At 39.6% G+C, this 20,122-nt stretch overlaps 1 protein-coding gene across 1 annotated transcript in view; it reads right to left on the reverse strand.

Moving 5' to 3' along the window:
* Positions 1 to 13,613, reverse strand: part of clybl (citrate lyase beta like) — a 66,163-nt gene extending 52,550 nt beyond the window's left edge. Inside the window, exon 1 of the mRNA XM_026144784.1 lies at positions 13,532 to 13,613. Coding sequence (XP_026000569.1) covers positions 13,532 to 13,575 — 44 coding nt within the window. The 5' untranslated portion in view covers positions 13,576 to 13,613. The remainder of the gene's footprint in view (positions 1 to 13,531) is intronic.
* Between the last annotated feature and the right edge of the window lie 6,509 nt (positions 13,614 to 20,122).

The raw sequence follows: 20,122 nt of genomic DNA on the forward strand, positions 1-20,122 counted from the left end.
CACGGGTGCAGAAAAGTGATTGCAACGGAGTCAGTTGACTAAAACAACAATGTGTGCAATAGGCCATTTCAAGCAAACTTTAATACATACTGTAAGACCTTTTAGTCTTATGCGACAATATTAAGAAGGGTCTAAAACTGGAATTTTTATGTCTAAACAGTAAACTATTACAAGTCATTTTTAAGGACAATTCCACAAGGCAGGGTCCTCCCACTTATCTTTTATAATCAAGAACATCAAGAAGAAATGCTTATTTTCTCTTAAATGAGAGGGGCATTGTTGATACTCCACATTTAATCTGTGACAAGTGTGTTATACCACAAGATACTTGTTTATTAGGTGAACTTAGGTGAAATGACCTACTTTTTTTCCTGTCATCCATCAGATTAGTTGTGCCTCGTCTCAGGTTGTGGCCGATTTCTGTTTTAGCAAGAAGCAACATAGATTTTCTATTTGCGCTTTCCAAAAATTCTTTAAAAAAAAAGAGTGGACTTCAACCAAACCCTACCCTTATGCCCAGCCTGAGGGCAGGTCACCTGGTACGTGTTTAGTCACGATGACTTTTTATAGCAATAGTCAGAGATGCCATTATCCTGGGTTGTTTTATATAAAGCGTACTCAAATGATGTCACTGTTAACTTAGTCTCACCTGTTATGTAATCAAATGTCAGCATATGGAAAACTAAAATGGTAAAAAGCTGCGTGCAAGTAGGTCGGAGATTTCGAGAGAAAGTATTTTTATAGACAGCCGAAGGCTAAACAGATGAGAACATGCAATAAGGCTTTCTAAGGAGCTGCTGAACTTTAAATAACAAAGCACATGGTTTTCAGAATAAACCAGAAAATTTAAAAAATAAATAAATAAAAGCCAGTTGATGATTCTGGTAAAATTTTCATAAAAATCCCTCCATAACAGGAATTTTTAAAAATCCTGCTAACAAAAGAAAACAAAAAATCAGCACTCTTTACATGTTGGTGCATTATTCTGATGCAAAAAGCCATCACTTTATTTATTTGATCCAACAGTTTGTTTTCTTCTTAGTAGCTTCCATTTACAGCAGCCGAGATAGTTTGATCATAGGTTTGAATAGCTGCCCCGCGCCCTTTAAATGGATAAGTGGAAGAAAAGGGATGGATGGATATTATTCACTCAATTAGGACATCTTAAATGGAAAACACTGCCACTGCCAGTGTGATAAGACTGTTCCAACCTTGTCAAATCAAAAGGTAAAAGTGTCTCTTCTGACTTTTTAAACATTGTTTATTTGTATAATTGTTTTGCCCGCAATGTTTGTTTTTGCTCCACAACATGAGCATGTGCTAATAGTAAGGGTTCTGGTGTGCTGTAAAGCAAACCCTATGTGAGAGTGTCTGTGTCTTTAGAGGGCATTAGTAGAGGCATTATCTTGTTGAGCCAGACAGTTCAGTAGTAAACCCTCTGGCAAAGGGCCTCATAGTAAATTCTGATGGTACGGCACAGTAGAGCCGGAGTGTTGTAGCCTTCCTGGCACAGAGATATGGGTCGTGCTAGACTGTCCTCTCCCTAACCCCAGCACCACAGCCCAAACCCTGATGAGATTAGCTGGCCAGCCAGGCGCTCAGTGGTGGTAAAACACAAACACCACTGATTATGTGAACATTAAAGTCGGATCCCCTCACACTTTAGCTCAGATCCCCTTGTGCAGGGTCACAAGTGGGTCAGTAAAATGACTGTGCTGCCATTTGCAACCTACAGTATATGTCAACGCGACTTCTACCTTGGCAGCCACCGTGGACTTTGCTGATCGTAAACAAACGGAAGACTTATCCTGCGATTAGCGATTACATCATCAGAGACACGTGCTACCACTTTTAGTGGGTGAAGAATGGAACAGCAAAACAGCTGGCTTCCCAGAATCTGCCAAATAATGGTGTTTATTTCAGGAAACATGACTGCTTGCCCGACTTTCTTGACAATAGCCCAAATCAATAACAGGCCAAAGATTTTTATATTTCCTCGCAGAGACAAGCTTTTGTGGGGTAGGTGAGTAAACACAATGCTTTGTCCATTTATACTCTGTTAAATCACTACTAGAAATGGGATTAGGCAGGTTGGTATGCCAAGGTAATCACCCATTCAGCAGCAGCCAGAAGAAAAGGCCTCCTTAAGGAGAAGGGGTGGGTTTTATATAGCCGAGAGCTTTGATTACTGCCCCGTCTTAAAACCGCATCCGATGAGTAAAGACATGCACTGGTCCTCCCCCACATTTACTGGGCAAGTTGCCCTCCTGGGTTCCTGTAAATAAGTGATGTCACAGCGCTTAATGATGCCCAGACTAGACTCAGCGAGGTCCTGGAAAAAGGAAAAAAGAAAAAAAAAACACTACCAGCTTCATCACTATTATAAGCATGCTGCCCTACTCTCATTTTGTGCACTGTATCTTAACAACATCAAGTGTACTCTTTCTAATTTTATGACACTAGAAAATTTAGCCCTCTCAGAAAAAAGCCAAAACATTGTCCTCATCTGACGTTCCATTGTTCTCCGGGTAATGAAGATGTTCCCATGATAAGCAAGAAAGTTTCTCCAGGCTTTCTCCCCATCTCCAACGACGTAGACTGGTAGTGACAGTTGTTTCCAGTTGCTACATATAAAAGGGCCCATCATAAAGCCTGGCTAGAGGAAACAGGATAAGCGCTTGAGCCAAGGCAGTAAAAAGCTCTCTGGGAACTTGAAAGCCACACAAATGAAGTCTGCGTCTGCCATCTGGAAACAATAAACAAACAAAACCCAGCAGCCAAACAAACACCACGAACGGCAGAGAGGGAGAGAGAGAAAGACACCAAGAGAGAAAAAGCGAGCCAAAAAGAGAGAGAAAGAGAAGTGAAATCTGGCTTTAAGAGTTTGAGAGTGTAAAAAGGGAAGGTATCAATGTTTAAATGTGTGCAGCATGCATCATTAGCAGACAGTGATAGGAAGACAGACACAGAGACAAGCCTTTGTATAAAATATCCTTTGATGCTGGGGAGATGGTCCTGCTGTTTGAACGTGTGTGGTACCACTGAAACCTGGTTCTAATGAAGTGTAGTGCTAACAGGAGGCTGCCTGTCTGCAACCAGTGCTGGTGCCAGGGATTTGATGAGAAGTTATAAAACCAAAATTTCCAAGTTTGAAATTCTGCAAAATACCAAAAACTCTTTGCTTCCCACCCAAATAAATCATATTTTTCTTTCCTTATTTTTTAAAATTCGGGTGAAAGAAGAATAAGTTATCTACTCCTTTCACCCGAAGGCTTAGCTTTAAGTGTCGTTAAATTTTAAATTTTCTATGAATCATATAGAGTGGCACACCTTCTTGAGAATACACTCAGGAATACCAGAGTAAACTTCATTACATATGATAGAAAAAAAGGTTCAAACTCGACAAACTTATGATCAGATTAAAAACGTGTGGTCAAAGCTCACCGTGATGCTACTAAACATTTTTATACCAAAACTCAATAATTAGTTTGTGACATAGAGCAAAATATCAGACAGCTAAAGGTATTTGATGCCACAATGCAGAAAATCAGGTTTTCTGGGCAGTCACTTAGTGACAGTGTGTGACTATTTAATGAGGGAAATTCATGAGATAAAGCTTCACCTTCTAATAGACTAAAACTCAGAAGCTTCTCTAAAAGACTTTCTCATAAGAAGACCCACTGTCAACACTGACACCGAGGGGTTAATCAAAGAACTGCAGCCATGTGGCCACAACACTGACCCTTACAGATACTTTCACATATAGGCATACATACACATAAGCTTCCTAGCGCAAAATGATACAGGGAACAGCGCTAACACATACACCACACACACTCAATCCCCCCTGCTGTGCCCAGTTAGCAACACTTTGCTATAAAAGCAGGCCTCTTACTCATTAGTTTGCTGTGTATCAGACAGGAAATGCTGGGTAAATTACACCTCATCGCGCTGGAACTAGCCGACCATCACCATGGCAATGAGCCAACCTTGGTGCCGTGAGAAGACCTAAACATGATCGTGGCAGAGGAAGACGTGATGAGACAAGATATATCATTCCCTGTTAATAACCGCTCAGTCCCAGTGACACAAATCTACTCCTACAGGTTTCTGAGTTGTTAACTGAATCCAAATCTCTATGAATTTAACAGGCCTCCAAAAAACTCTGGCCTTTTGACAGAGGAGCTAACTCCAAACCTGGAAGTAATATCCTGCCCACACACAACTTTGACTGCTACCCAATTAATGGTACATGGGCTAAACAGCAAGAACCAAACAGAGTCTGTGTGAGAAACTGTCAGTCATCTGTACAATATATGCTTCGGTAGAGTTAAATCAGTTGTAAGTAGGTTAAAACGAGTCATGGCAATCAAAAGAGATTGAAATGACCTATAATTTGGCTTTTAATCAATCAAAAACATGCTGATCATGATTTACTGATACATTTAGTTTTTAACAGCTTCCACTATGCCACTTGAAACCTATATAATGTATGCATTACATCCATTTTCAGCGGTTAGAACTAAAATACCTGTACGTTATACTTTCATCACAGCACTTGGATTGGCTCACATCTCTAAAAAGCAAAAACACAAGTTTCCCCACTTTTGTTTTCATTAATAACAGAATATTTCCCCAGCTTCTCATTCAATTCGACCACCACGCTCAAATTCTTAACCACATAAACCACCCGCTAGCCAAGTCCACCGCATGTCTCTAGAACAAAATTCTTTTGTTGCATTGTTCACACATTCCTCCCTGGTCGTGTTTATACAGATGCAATTCCATGTGCGCACCGAGGTCGTAAGAAGTCCTACTCTGGAGCCGAAGATGTGCTATTGATCAAAGGCTTAAGCGCTAGAGCAGAGATACTTGTTTTGATTGGATTTTTTTTCCCTCCCCCTCTGTAGATACAGGTTAACATATCCATCTGTTGGCCGTATGGATCCACCTTGGTCAGTTAAGGGACAAGTGTAGGCCTCTCTACTCTGCCAGCTCTTCTCTCTCATCCCTGTTTACTCAGCTGGTCCCCACGCCAGTCGTCAGAGCTTTGTTTTCACACAGCAACATGTGTTAATGCTCTGTAACAGATTTCAAAGGCGAGCTTAGCTGGGTCAACAACAGGTAATAGAGCAATTTATTGATTCTGAGGCTAAAGTGAAAAGCCCCTACTTGATAGTCACTTTTAAATATAGACACTAATGCTGTATCAGTATAGTTGGTATATTTAAGTCATATCCTGTATTTTGGGGGTGTTGCATAATTCAGCTTGATAAAACACCAGCTCAGCTGACATATAACATGAACAGTAAAGAAAAAAAAAAGGTTAGATTTAGAAAAAAAAAAACGGATAAAGAAAGGAAGGGTTTGATGTTACTTGACCAACCTGCTCACTCAAGGTCCCCACGGTTGTTTTCTTGCTTGATTGGATTACGGCCACACACCTTAAGCTCAGCTTCCACCACCAATCAATGAGGAAATGAAGTGTCAACACTCTGGTGTTTATTTAACACTCATTTATTTTCCTACCGGAAGCCAAAGAAAGCTCAGCCACAGAGGACACCAGATGAGCAGAGGGATTTTCGTTAGCCATTTAGAATTATTGCATATAACTGTATACTTCTAAGAGCATTACAAACACGGCTTTCTGTGGCGTGCAACTGCTAATTGCTTTTTCAGTTAATAAAATGTTGGTTTTTATTTTATTTTCCTTAATTGCTTTGCATGAAAATTCCTGTGGCATTATATAGTTTTGAAATTAAATTAGCCAATTTAGTGTGAAATTACTAATGTATTCAGACTGAATAGCACTTTGCGCTACAATTAAGACATTATAATATTAGACATGTATATTCAAATTCTGCATGTTTCTAATCTCTTTTATAACTTGGAATACGAAGCTTTTAAACTCCTGGCTGTGCATCCATATGACCAAGTTAAAAGAACTGGTAATGGGAAGACAACAGGAAGTCTGTAATGCTTCCAGTCAGCATGAAGTGCCATCAAAATAAAATTCTGCGCAGTAGCTGCTGCTTAAAACAACTGGGGCAATTGAAAATTCCCCTCACAATTTATGCCAAATGCCACTTTATAAACATTCTAGCACGACTGCCAAGTGTCTGCGCTGCTTTATGCCCTTTCTCTTAATTGAAAACATTATAGGGGTGCATTACACTTAAGGATTTTATAAGCTGTGCTATAAAGCCCTAGCAGGCCCTGAGAGGGGAAACTGCCCATTAACTTATAAGGTCCAGGCCTTGGCTCTCTTAATTGACAACCTCTAGGCTACTTTCATCACTTGTCGACTTCATAGCAGCAATCAATGTTTCCTCCAGGATGCTGTTGCATCTTTGACACGAGGGTGTTTGTGACAAAGAGCAGTCTGCCGCCAATGCCAGGGCGAGGGCTCTAGGCTGTCCATAAAACAAGCACACACATTCCTCTCCTAGCTCCAGCCATCTGAGAGGGCTCCATTTAACCATTCAGGTACTGCTTCCCAGAGACACCAGTGCAAATTCACTATGAAACCTATTAAGAATGTGGACTTTTTAATACGCCTCTGCAGTTCATATCAGCACAGATGAGAAAAACAATTTCTAAATGATCCACTAAAACAGTTTCTCTTATCAAAGTGGTATTAAAAACATGACATGCTAAGCAAATATTAGGTAAGATTAGGAAAGAAACTATTTTCTTTCAAACTTTTTCATGCTATCCCCACAAGCGAAAGAAGACAGACACACACACCAGACTGGCGTGACAGTCACTTCACACTCTAATGTGGCAGGATCATCAGCTTTGTGCCTCTGGAAATTCATATGCCTTGAATTAGAGCCACATGTCACGATGTTGTTGACCTGAACAGACACATTAATAGAATATTAAACTCACTAAAAGTTCTTTGTGACAAACATGCAAACTGTTTGAAGTGTCTCATTATACCTCTTAAGAGACATGCATGACAATTTACAAATGTAGGAAAGCAATAAGCAGCTCTGACTGTTAACCACCTGTCAATGGATCTCGTGAACCATCTAACAAAAACACACTCAAGTGTAGCAGCAGTATCCCAGCAATATAATATTTGAATTCTATGAACTTATAAGTCATAAGCAAGAAAAAGGATTAAAATCAAAAGAGCAGATTGGAAGGCAGCACCGGTCTTTTTTTGTTTGTTTGTTTTATGACAGTTTACATTTAAATTTGTTCATCCTTATGTTTTCCTACAGAAATTAACAAAAACTATTGCTCCCCTTTTTCTTTAGTGGGGATAAATGACAGAAAAATTGAATTAGCTACATTTTTAACACATCATAAACAAACATTTAAATCCATTACTATGACAGATCCGCAGTTCATTTGTTAGCTGAAAAATCTGACTGAGTATTAACATCTACACATGGGTATCATGATACGTGGAGATGGAAATATTGCTTACATTTGTGTCTTGATTTTGGAATCATTATACCCCTCTTAACTATCCCATGACTATCTTATAACATTGCCCTTGTGTGCCATGGTTTACAGCAATATTGGCATGTTTTGCTGTGCTAGCTCGCAGGAGAGAGATTTTCAGTCAACTATTCTTCACCAAACTGCTCTCAAATGACTACACATACCTGGCAGTTTACACATCGACTTCATTTTCATTTATTTTGGCAGGAATTCCACACAGGAGTTCTCCTGTTTATATAGTCACATCTAATCTCAGTGTCACACACACTTTACATGTAATAAGATGCAAAATATTTAACACAAAATAGTCACATATACTGTTTGTTTATTTTGTTTTAAATAACTTAATAATTGTTATTTATGAAAATTACGACTATTCCTAGTCCATTTGCATTGGCCAAATATCAGTATCAGCTGATACTGGCCGATACTGGCATACAACTATGTCAGTGGCCAGTGTTTATTAGTTGTTCCAGTTTTCCACTGGTTTAATGTTAAAAAAGAGAACAAAATGGGAAATAACAAAAACAAAAAGCAAAAAAGAGCAAAAAGAAAATGAAAAGATTGAAAAAAAAAAAGACATTTATTGTTGCAGAGGATGAAGCCTAGTGACTTGGGACATCATCTTCTCTGTAGTACCACAAGCCTGACAGGTGCCACACAGGAAGAAGAGACTCCATTGTTATTATTATTTGAAAAAGCTATATGAGTGAATCTTGTATTATTTCCTAATTTAATGAATACCAATTACAAACCCATAAAGGCATACCCATTAGCTTAACTGGTTTTCGCCTCCTGTTAATTTGGCAATAATATCATGCTAGTAGACAATATTAAGAAGCGAAAAAGAAAAACATACCTGCCTAACAAGAGTACTGTCTCTGTAAGAATGTAAGTACACTAATGTGTTGTCAAACTTCTAGACAAATTCCAATCTTGATTTAGAATTTTATATGCTTTTATATGATGAAACACTTTGAAAGTATTTAAGTTGCTAAATTACAGACTGAAAATTGTCATTCTTAAACACAAAGTCATTATTAAAGTAATTTTCAACAGATCGCTGGTCACCAAAAAGAAATTACCTGCTTTTATTCTACTATTTGTAGTCTGGACATTTCCTCTTCTCAAACATTTGGGTAAAGTTGGTTGTTGTCATTTCCTACTCTGTGCTGTGCCTGTTGTTCAGGTACACACACCTGCCACTTCATTAGGTACAGCTGTTCAACTACTTGTTAGTCAGTCAATCACATGGCAGCAAACAAAAACATTTTAGGTACTTAAACATGGTCAAGATGATGTGCTGAAGAGCAAATCAAGTACCAGAGTGAAGACGAAAGGTGATTTATGGTTGTTGGTGCCACATTGGCTTGCCTAGATATTAAAAAAAAAAAAAAAAAAAAGCTGATGTACTGCAATTTTCACACCAATCCATGGGTTTCCAGAGAACGATCCAAAAAGAGAAACTATCCAGAGAGTGGCAGTTCTCTGGGTGAAAATTCCTTGTTGATACCAGTGTAGAGATGCACTGATTTCAATTTATTTGACTAATTCCAATTTCTGATTTTTCGGTAAGTGTGACCTGGCAATACCGTTGCATACATAGTCAACTTAAAGAGATTATTAAACTTCACGATCTCTCCAAATGTATATCAAGTAAACAACTGATAATAAAGTGCTCTTCTACTGAAAAGACATACTGATAAAATGAGCTGCTGTACACCCACGTTTACATGACAGGTTTTACTTAGCAAGCAACAGCAAGTTCCCCAGAATTATATAACAAAACAAATTTCAGGTACTTCCATCATTTTCTAGTATGTTTATAGCTTCAGCAGATAAACGGACGTCAACCATTTCTCTTTTTCACTCATCTCCATAATTTTCCCATAACTCCTTTGATCATTTGCTCTTATTGAGCCTGCTGCCTTCTAACATACTCTGGTCTCTGGTTAGCTTTGTCTTTAGCCACTTTTCCTGTGTTAGCTCCTTTAAAATGACCATATATAAGAGTCTCATTAGGTTTGTTGTAAGGAACATTTTCAGTTTCCCCCTGCAGTTTACTTTAGTGAACTTTCACACTAAAAACATAGCAAAGATTGTAAAAAATATTAGTTGATCTGGCGAGTCTCCATTTCTGCTGTGACATTCAGATGGTAGGGGGAGATTTTGGTGTAAACAACATGAAAGCATGGATCCATCTTGAATTGTATCAACGGTTCAGAATACTGATGGTCTAATAGTCTGGGGATATTTTCTTGGTACACTTTGGTACCAAATGAACATCATTAAAACACCACAGCCTACCCCGGTATTGTTGCTGGCTATGTCCATCCTTTTATGGCCACAGTGTACCCATCTTCTGAAGGGTGCTTCCAACAAGATATCACACATTGTGACAAAGCATCTCAAACTTGTTTCTTGAACATGACAATGAGTTCACTGTACTCAGATGGTCTTCACAGTCGCTAGATCACAATTTAGCACTTTTGGGATGTAGTGGAATGGGAGACATGCATCACAGATGCACAGGTGACAAATCTGCAGCAACTGCGTGATGCTGTGATGTCAATATGGACCAAAATCTCTGAAGACTGTTTCCAATACCTAGTTGAATATGCGTCACAAAGAATGAAGGTAGTTCTGATGGCAAAAAAGTGTCTAAAGATAATAACAAAAGACTAACTGTAAAATGTAACAGGCACTTTATTCAATCAGGCGCAATTCCATAAATGTAGTTTTATGACTGTAATGACCAGTTTATGTGCACTGTATTGGTCTACCAGTATTCCAGATACTAATATCAATTCAGCACACATTTTCCACATTTAGAGGTTAAATTAAAAGAAACACCTCCACTCAGCATCACCACAAAGTACCACACCTAAAAACCTGAGTTAACCCTTGAATAGGGATGGGTATTGATAAGATTTTCACGATTCCGATTCCATTTTCGATTCTGTTTAACGATTCGATTCTTTATCGATTCTCTTATCGATTCTCTTTAAAAAAGGAGAACACTAAGGTCGATTAGCTTAGAACATAGGTGTCAAACTCTGGCCCGCGGGCCAAATTTGGCCCGCAGCCTAATCACATTTGGCCCGCGAAGCCATACCAAATTACTATCAGAGCTGGCCTACTGGTATTATACAGCTAATATATATATATTGTTTAGTATTAAGCTTTGCTTATTCCATATTCAGTTTTTCAGCAAAACGTGTTTGAGTCCATAAGAAAAGATTCATTCTTATATCTGGAGCAATAAATATATTTCAATAAATATTAACGTTAGCCCGCAACTTTGTTCCAGTTTTGAATTTTGGCCCACTGTGTGTTTGAGTTTGACACCCCTGGCTTAGAACTTTGTTTTATATCTTCTCTTTGAACAAGATAGAAATTTAGGAGTAACATGGCCTTACAAACCCAGCAGTGAGATCTTAAAGAGATCCAGCCTACGGCTCTTCAATGGGGTGTCACAGGGTCCCCAGGAAAAAAAAATTGTAAATGTAAAATAATAAAATAAATATTCTTCAGTAGCAATAACAAAGTATAACATAAATTGTTCTGTGGCAATTACACAAGAATATCCAGTAATGTCCCTGCCTACAATTAAACACATTCACTTACCAAAGTGAAATCGGGGGTATCTGCTGTGGCAAATGGGTTCAAGCCTTTTACCACAAACTTAGTCACTGCTTGGTGTCATTCATCTATCCTGGCCTGAAAGGAGACGCTACCGGTAGACTGCAGCGAGAGCTGCCAGCATCTGAGCCAGACTCTGTCTGTCTCTCTCATCATGGTCACCTAAATGCACAGTAATGGCAGGTTTTGTAATAAGGCAGATCGCGCTAACATAATATGCACTGTTATTTACCTGCCGCATTAACGGGAGAGGACGTGCAAACGTTACCGCTGCTGCTGGGTTGAGCTTCACGAGTCCGGAGCGGAATTAAAAACACGACATTCATTTAAGGTCATCGCGTGTTTTGTGAGCAAATGCTTTTGCATACTCGTAGTGTTTCCTCCCTTAAATTAAATATCTACTTTGCAATTATTGCAAGTTGCCCTGTTGTCATCCGTTCTCGTAAAGTATAACCAAACTTTTGAGCGTTTGAGCCGCTTACGCGCCGTGTTTCCTGCCAGGTAAATGACGCTCCGCAACGTGATGACGTCATTCGGGGCAACTGGAATCGATAAGGGAATCGTTTGCAAAAATGGCAAACAATTCCAAGGAATTGAAACAGTGGGAACCGGTTCTCAACAAGAACCGGTTTTCGATACCCATCCCTACCCTTGAAGAAAGTCCAGTTTATTGCAGGGCTGGTATATTGTTCCATTGATTTGATTATATGTCGCAAAAGTCATTAGCATTTGCATTTATCACAGCAGCATAACTCGAAACTGGCAACTTCCTTGCAACTAGGAAGGGAGAAAAAAATCAGTGGTTGCACGATGACTGCACTGAATTTTTTGTAACATTTACTCACAAACTGCCCATTAACTGAACGTGAAACAGCATCAGCACACAAGCTGAGCACAACTCACCTGCAGGACACCTCTTTGGAAGAGGAGACTCAATTCAACTGGTTGCCAACTGCTTGTATTCTGGTTATATTCCTATAATCAAAGTAAGGCTTCTGAGCACTTAGAGTATGTCACTGATGTGAGTTCACCTAGAATTTTGCTTGTGTCAGTGAGCAGGTGAAGATTAGTACACTAGCCTCATTTGAGTATCATTAATAAGAATGGCTCTCCGAGGTTGCACAGAGCTCCTTTAACAGTGAGGATCATTTACTTTTCCTCCAATTATGATGTGGTTTTGGTTTGATTTTCATATGAATATGCATCTTTTATTCATCACTCAACCACAGCATATCAAAGAAGTCTGCAACAGTGTAAAGTGATAGAGTATCCCATGTTATGCGTAAGTGTACAGCATTTGATATCCAGCATTTCAACTGGCTCCAGCATTTCTAAAGTGAGCACTGCAGGACGAATGCGTTTCTAGACCGGGCTTTTATCCACTGTCTAAGGAGAAAGGGGGGAACGTTGTCATTATGGGACTGTGTTAAATGTCTATCAAACAGTGCACATTTAGAGCAAAGGTTGACCTGTCACCATCTTCTGCTGCCTATGGAGAAAATTGCGATTCACCGTGAAGTCACAATTTATGACCGAAAGTACAGCAAAGAAAATGAAATGCAGCTACAGCAAAGCCAAGGTAGAAACTTATAAAGTTGCCAAAGGAAGGCAACTTTTCCCCAGGTTATTTTCAAGGAGCAGAATGCAACCCTGTGATCTAATCTTGTAAATGTGACACAAACATAAGAAATATGTGTCTTAGAAAAACAAAAACATAAAAAAGAGGTGTGGTGATATATTTGGATTTTGATGGGAATTCATCCAAAGATGATCACTAGAGAGAACAGCAGTAAAATAACTTTTTCTTTAAAAGTTACGGGAAAGAAAAGGGGCAATAGTGGAGTGGAGGACGACTACCGCAATGCAAGAAAATAACTGTCAAACTTTTATGTTATTATATTTTCTTTGCAAAGTCGTCGGAAAAGTTGCATTTAAAAAAAAAAGCAAATGTCCCTCACAAAAGCCAAGCCTGCATAGCACACGGTCTGTGTTTAATGTTTTACTTAGTTATCAAATTACACACTACCTCTTGGCCCCAGTAACATTTTTACTTCGTTTCCCACCTCACATTAGATGTGCTGTAAAACTGCGACCCTGGGCAGAATGAGTCACACATTCTTACACTACATTACTAAAGTCGTTCAACAAATAACAGCCACGTTGCTACAATAAAAATAAACAAAAACTGTGTATTCCGTTATTTTGGAAAACGCAAGGCTGTAAAAACATGTTGCTACAAACACAGCTGCTTCTCCACCGCCTACAAAACAAGTGACATTTGACCAGCAGCTGCTAGCTGCACGCTATGAGCAGGAAAACCTATTCATAAAAATTAGCGCCTAAATATTTACAGTGTGTTTTGTTTTTTTCCTCCTCAGCCGACAGGTCAAATCATCATTTTCAATCGAGATAAACTGAAAATAAATTGACTTACTGTGGGACGAGTTGTTTCACAGCTCTAGTAATGTGCGCCGCCATGTTTTCCGATGACGCTACAAGAGCAAGCGGCGATTGGCTTCACTAGCGGCGCGTGTGTGCAGCTTGAATCATGTGATTGGCCACAGCCTGGGAAGGGGCGTATCTGGAGTGCTGTTAGCACATGGAGTGGTAAACAGAGAGTAACTGGCTGAGACTGCTGTCGAGGATAAAGTGCAGCGGATGAAATATGTTTCCAGTCCAACAGTTGTGATAAAGTAGCAGAAATAAAGAGTAATTCAACAAAATAAGAGCAGCTGCATAAAAACTAAAGTCAAAGTTTCTGTGGATTACACATCATCTCAGAGTACTGTCTCTCTGAACTGGTCCTCACATGAACTGTCTGCTCTTTGAAGGCACAGACTGCCCGGAGCTTCAAATGGAAGGAAATGGGGGAAACAAAGTGAAAGTGAGATTTGAGCACAAGGCACGTCACCCCAGGAGTTGTCTCTCGCAGCAGTGGTGAATTACTACAGCTACCATCAGCCAGGTCCAAGTGTGGTGCACAAATGACACATAGTATTTGCCATGATTAAGTCAGCAGGAGATTTGCTCCAAATGTCAGCATTCAGAGGACAGCCTTTGGGCTGTGTTTGAATTTAAATGTGAATGTGCTGCTGGATTTATTGTAGAGCTTACTTCATGAGGGCTATAGAGCCAAATGTATCTGTTAGCTTAACTTGAGAAAAAGTCGAGAAAACGTCTCAAGTTCATGATTTGTTTCTTTTTTTTATCTTGCTTTTTGAAATGTAAGAAATGAAAGAAAGAAATCTATCCACTACAGATCATACCAAACAAAATATTTTATTTTCTCCTCATAATAAGATAAGATAATTGCCCCAGTTTTACATAAAGTAGAAAGTCCAAGTTAAAGTACTTTTTACTTAATGTATTTTTTATTCTGCATTATTTCTTCATTTTTTTTTTTACATTTTGAATTTCTTTTTTTTATTATTAAATATACAGTACACTACACCCTTGACACGGGGTTAAAGTATAGACACTGCATCACCTTCAAGACTAAAAAGCCAAAAATGCCAGGGACAACTGAAGGAATGGATTGCCATTATTTACTTTATCTTTGTCATAGACTAATAATACATGGAAAACATGACAAAAAAATAAGTTTGGTTCCTCTTTGTCACTTGAAAAATCTGAAATCTTTTTTAGATAGGCTAACGTACATTTTTAAAAACATGCAACTAAACAAAGAAAGGTCATTTCTACATGTGATAAAACTGCGATGGAGTTGGAAAATTCCATCCATGGGTTACTTGGAAACTACTTCTTTCCCTCCCCCTTCTGTTCATCGAACACAATTGTTGTCTACTAATCCAGTTTTGATAGCATTTGGCACACTTTCTTTGGATCACAGCAAGATGCTCAACTTCCATTCTGGTCTCCCCTAGGAACCTCTGAGCCCAAGAAAGCAGCCGACAACAGGTCGCGCCAGAGCAGGAGGGTTCTCCGTGTCCTCATGAAGCACAGAAAATTATTTTTTGATTCAAGTCACCCTTTTCCACACACACACACACACACACACACACACACACACACACACACACACACACACACACACACACACACACACACACACACACACACATGCACAAGCTCATCAGTCTGGTATTAATTCCAGATATATGCAGAATATGTGTTTATTCTTGTCAATCTGTTATGTTGTTGAATGTTGCAATCACCTAATGACCCCCCTGTAAGGCAACAGAATATAAAATATTATGTCAAAGGAGAAAGCTTTTTGCCTTTGTCCCGCTCTGTACCCCCCTCCCCCCCATCCAAATGGACAATGCATCACTAGGCCTTGATGCCTCAGAAGTCTGGGTTCATTAAAATCTTGAACGAGTGCCAAAGCTGTAGTCATAGATAAAAGGAATATGAAAGGATAACAAAATTTATGGATGGCAAGTCACCACCTCACCCTGGCATTTATAATAAACAAATGGTTTCTGTTTCCAATTTAAATTTCTCATTATACTGTGACTTTTGGAAAATGTGTTTTGATTTACCAACATTTTATCTGAAAAACTGTATAATTGATTAGATTTACATGGCTCTGATTTTAATGCTGATCGCCTGCCTTCCCCCAGTAGCACCCTCCCCTCCCCAAGCCCAACACTCACCCAAAAAAAAAAATGATCTGAACAGCTCCTGAGGCACATTAACATCATATAAAACAAACCTACATATCAAACAGTTTTTTTCTGATAAAATAATTGGTTTAAACCAGCATAGAATCCAATTCATCCCTTTGAAAGAAACCTCTGCGAGTGCACCAGAAAGAGAAAATGGTGAGATAGACTTCACAGCCCAAGTGAGATGGACATCAATGCGGTGTGCCAGCAATGGCTATATTAACCCATGGCTAAATCCCATCACACAAATGTCAGTGTATCCGTTATGAAACCATGACATTTAGATCCAAGGTCTCCATTGTGGTTTTAGAGGGAGCTGATGTTTGTCCATTCTTTGCATCCATCAAACCCGCACACAGCCTCACAGCCAACTGTACTCTAAGCATAGAAAGGTTAAAGATCATAAAGGTTTACATATCCAGTGTTACTGCAAACTGTTTTTAATACAGCAAGTTTTTGTTTTGTTTTGATGATGTAGGGAAGAAATGATCAAGGTAGTCTGTGCCAAGATTTTCATTATTATTAATGTCACGATTTGGCTAAGAGACAATTTATTGTAATTATATAAAATAAAATATAAATAAGATATATATTATTTTTCTTTTGAAATGATTCATTTTGTTTGCAGCATTACCAGTGATCTGTAAAACATATACTTCAATTATATATATTTTTTTCGCTGCACAAAATTTTGAAACTATAATATTTATTGAGTAAAAAAAATCTGAATATCGGTCAATTTGTTGAAATTCTTCTAATATTTAGCCATATTTGCTACTGATTTAACCTAGATAAAATCTCCTAAAATCACTTCTAGCATTACAACACACCAGGGTTGGCCTGGTCTGACACATCACGACCACTCATGAGTCGTTTGTAATGAGGAGCAAAAACCATATTCAGGATGTGGACAATGTGTCATGAAGCTCTCATGTTACAAGGGAAACACCTATAAGCCACTTGGCTGAGAATCATGAGATGTTTAATTGTTGCCTCCTTACATTAGCTTGAATCTCCCCCCTGAGGCATCAGTTTGGAGGTCAGGTTCTGGAGTGGTGTGTGGAAGAAGGGGGCGATACTGGTGGTGTTGGTGGTGGTGGTGATGATACGGGGGAATAAAATCCCTTTATTATCAGATCTCTCTTACACTCTCTTTCTCTCTCTTCTACCAACGGCAGTCCAGATCAGGAATTACAAATGATATCATGACAATTTTCCATGCTCTTCAAACCAGTGATGTTTTACCGACTCATTTGCTATGATACCTTGTTACGGATCCAGCTGTGAATCAGGGACGTGTCATGGGGCTAGAAGCCCACCTCCCGCTGAGCCTGGCCAATGACCTGGAAGGCAATAGGGGATGCCAGTGCCTGCAGCATGTGCTGCACTGACAAAGCAGCAGGGCACCGTCAAAAACCCTCTCATACAAACTTTGCAGATCACTCCGTTTTTAACAGATGAGTAAGCACTGGTGCTGGCTTTTTTTTCTCCGCACTAACACAAGGTTTATGGATTTCCCTTCACAAGTGTGTGGCTCTGGTTGACACTGAGCAAAACCCTTGCCCAGAAGGGAAATAGTGTAGTGGTGGATCTTGCGTAGAGGGGTGCAGATAGCATGTGGCAGGGTCACTGCGCAGGTTAAGCAACAATTCATTTGAGTGCCCATAAAGGAAGTGGAGTGTGGTTGGAAACGACCAGCACACCAGTTAAAGAGGCCATGCAATTCAGATTAAACTTTGGCCTTTTAACTGAAATCATTAAAAAAAAACAAAAAAAACCCTCAACTCATACACATGATCAAGGGTTTTAAAATCTTTCCTATTTAATCCTCAAAACCAGATCGGTTATTTAACCTTAGAGAGATTTCCTGAAAAGCAATCCCTTGGAATATGGTGTAATCCCAGGAGACAAAGTAGCAACTTAAACCAGTCATTAATTTTTGTATGCATCAACAGGAATTCAATGAGGTTAAGGTTGTTTGGGTTTCCAGATGAGAGCCCTCACGCAATCCTAGGCCCTGATGACTTCTGCATTACAAAAATGATGCTGCCAGGACTGATGGAGCTGAGAGTGTCAGGAGGCATTAGTCTTCACAGCCCAGAGCTGGTGGACAAAACCAGAGTGTGCCCCCTGACCCAATCCACCACCAAGTTACTGACCCAGCAATCATGAGAGGAATAAGGAGAGAGGGAAGGAACAGTAAAGGAAACGATTTAAGCATAAACCAATGTGAGATTAATACACTGAAAAAACTCAGGAACAAGAAAGGGAAAGACATATACTGACCCCCGGACTTTACCACATGCTAGCCAAATCATAGGAAATGGTCTTAAGGGCTTTTTTTCCCATTCGGTTGACTCTGATTCTGCCTCTTTCACTTCATTTAACTGAATTAATGAGCAGGTTCAGCCAGACTTCAGAATATTAACTTCTTGGGTATTTTGTTGAGGGATTGAGCAATTATGCGAATAATTTCACAATAAGTAAACATGTTTGGGCCTGCTTCAGTTACACTTTCCCACATTCCCACTTAATGACTGGTTTTGACACCTCAGGCCTTAAATATGATAGAAACCGCTCAGTTCAGAAAAGAGCTTCAAGGCTCCTAGTATGCTTTCAAGTGGGGAAAAAAGTTAAATAGATACAAATTATTTGGATGGCGAACAAAAAATGAACATCACAGCACTCTTAATTCTTGAAATTTAAGAACTGCTTGTAGTTTTATGAAAGAGTGTTCCAGCGGTACTTGCCTCAGTACACTGACACTGAGCAAACACAGTGGGATAGTGGCCTCGAAACACGACACCAGTTGACTGAGAAACACATACATCAGAGAGGACCTAAAGCTGTGTACACATGGTTCACCTCAGGACAGACCACCTTACAAAGCAAAGTCAGTGCTGGACTCACCCTGTGCACTCTGTCAAATGCGCTCTGTCAAATGTACAGTAGACAGTAGGCTCCCATAGCATGCTGCCCACTGTTTTATGTATGATGTAGTATTTTGGCCTGCAAAAGCACTTTAAACTGCATTGCTTTTATTTAACAGTAAAACCCACTGGCAAAAAAAATATGCATGCTTATTTCCATATGTTGTACATCCCATCCGATTTATGAAATGATATGAGTCCATTCATTATTCATATTGGTAGTGGAGTTATTACCATTTTCCCATCAGGCTTGCCACTGACACCATATTATTATGAAATCACAGTTCGCCCAAGGCGTTGCTGCTGCTGTGTAAAGTGGTCACAACTGACTACTTAGCATGGGCATGCAGAACACTGGAGACAAGCACTAAATGTCATACAAGTGACCCGTGAATTTTTAATACAAGCATAGCGGCGACAGTAAGATAAGTGACAAGAAAGAAAAATGACTGTGGAAGTTAGTGAGGCTTAAAACTCTGGCTCGAAACACCAAAACAGCCACGGCACTTTCAGCAATTACACCAATCTTAATGTAGTCCAGACTGTACTGTAGTCACGCCGGGAGTGAATGTGGTATCAGCAGGTTCCATTTGTAGATGTCCCACTTTTATAAAGCAAACTTCTTTTAAAATGAATAAAAATTTCATGCAACAGCAGACTTTGTTGTAAGCTAATTTGTCACAGGCTTATCAAGGCCTATTCATCACTGATCTAGTAATTACCAGAATGAGCTACAGGATAGCCCCCCTGCTCCCCATTTGCCCCCCACCCCCCTCGCAGCGATGGTCAGCCTGTAAAACTAGGATGTGTTGGCACCTTTATGATATAAATACTCACACACCCTGGGCATAGGAAAGCTGTCAACAGTACATTTGTTTTCCATTTTTCACCACCCAAAGTACTTCAATCTGAGGAGAAAAAAAAAAGCAGACAAGGCGTTAAAAATGCACTGCAACACTAACTATTTTGCCCTTTGGTAAATTTCGGTGCTTAAACAGATGGGGCTCAAACTGGTTCCTTTTTACTTAGTGTAGCAGGCTTGTCTGAATTTCCATGCAACAAGTTCTCACCTCTGCACATGCTTGGTTACAGCTGGCATACTGAGATTAGTGCTACACACACACATACACACATGCAGAGCATTCACACTTTAGTGAATATGTGCTGAAATGCACACACGACCACAACAGCTGCGATTGCTGCTCTCTCTTAGTGATCGTTCATCATTGGACTTCTTGTTTATTGAAAAACACGAGTGCATGTCAAGTGAACGTAAAGACAAGAGACGTCAAAACCCTCACGACTTGACCCACGCATGGACGTAAGCTGTTATAACCCCCCCCCCCCCCCACACACACACACACACACACACACATACACACACACCCCACACCAAGCCCATCCACCCACACCATAAATAGATCAAAGCACATCTGTTTCTGTGTCCAGCAGCCACACATCTATAAT

This window comes from Astatotilapia calliptera, chromosome 16 (genome assembly GCF_900246225.1).
Source record: "Astatotilapia calliptera chromosome 16, fAstCal1.2, whole genome shotgun sequence".
Taxonomy (NCBI): Eukaryota; Metazoa; Chordata; class Actinopteri; order Cichliformes; family Cichlidae; genus Astatotilapia; species Astatotilapia calliptera.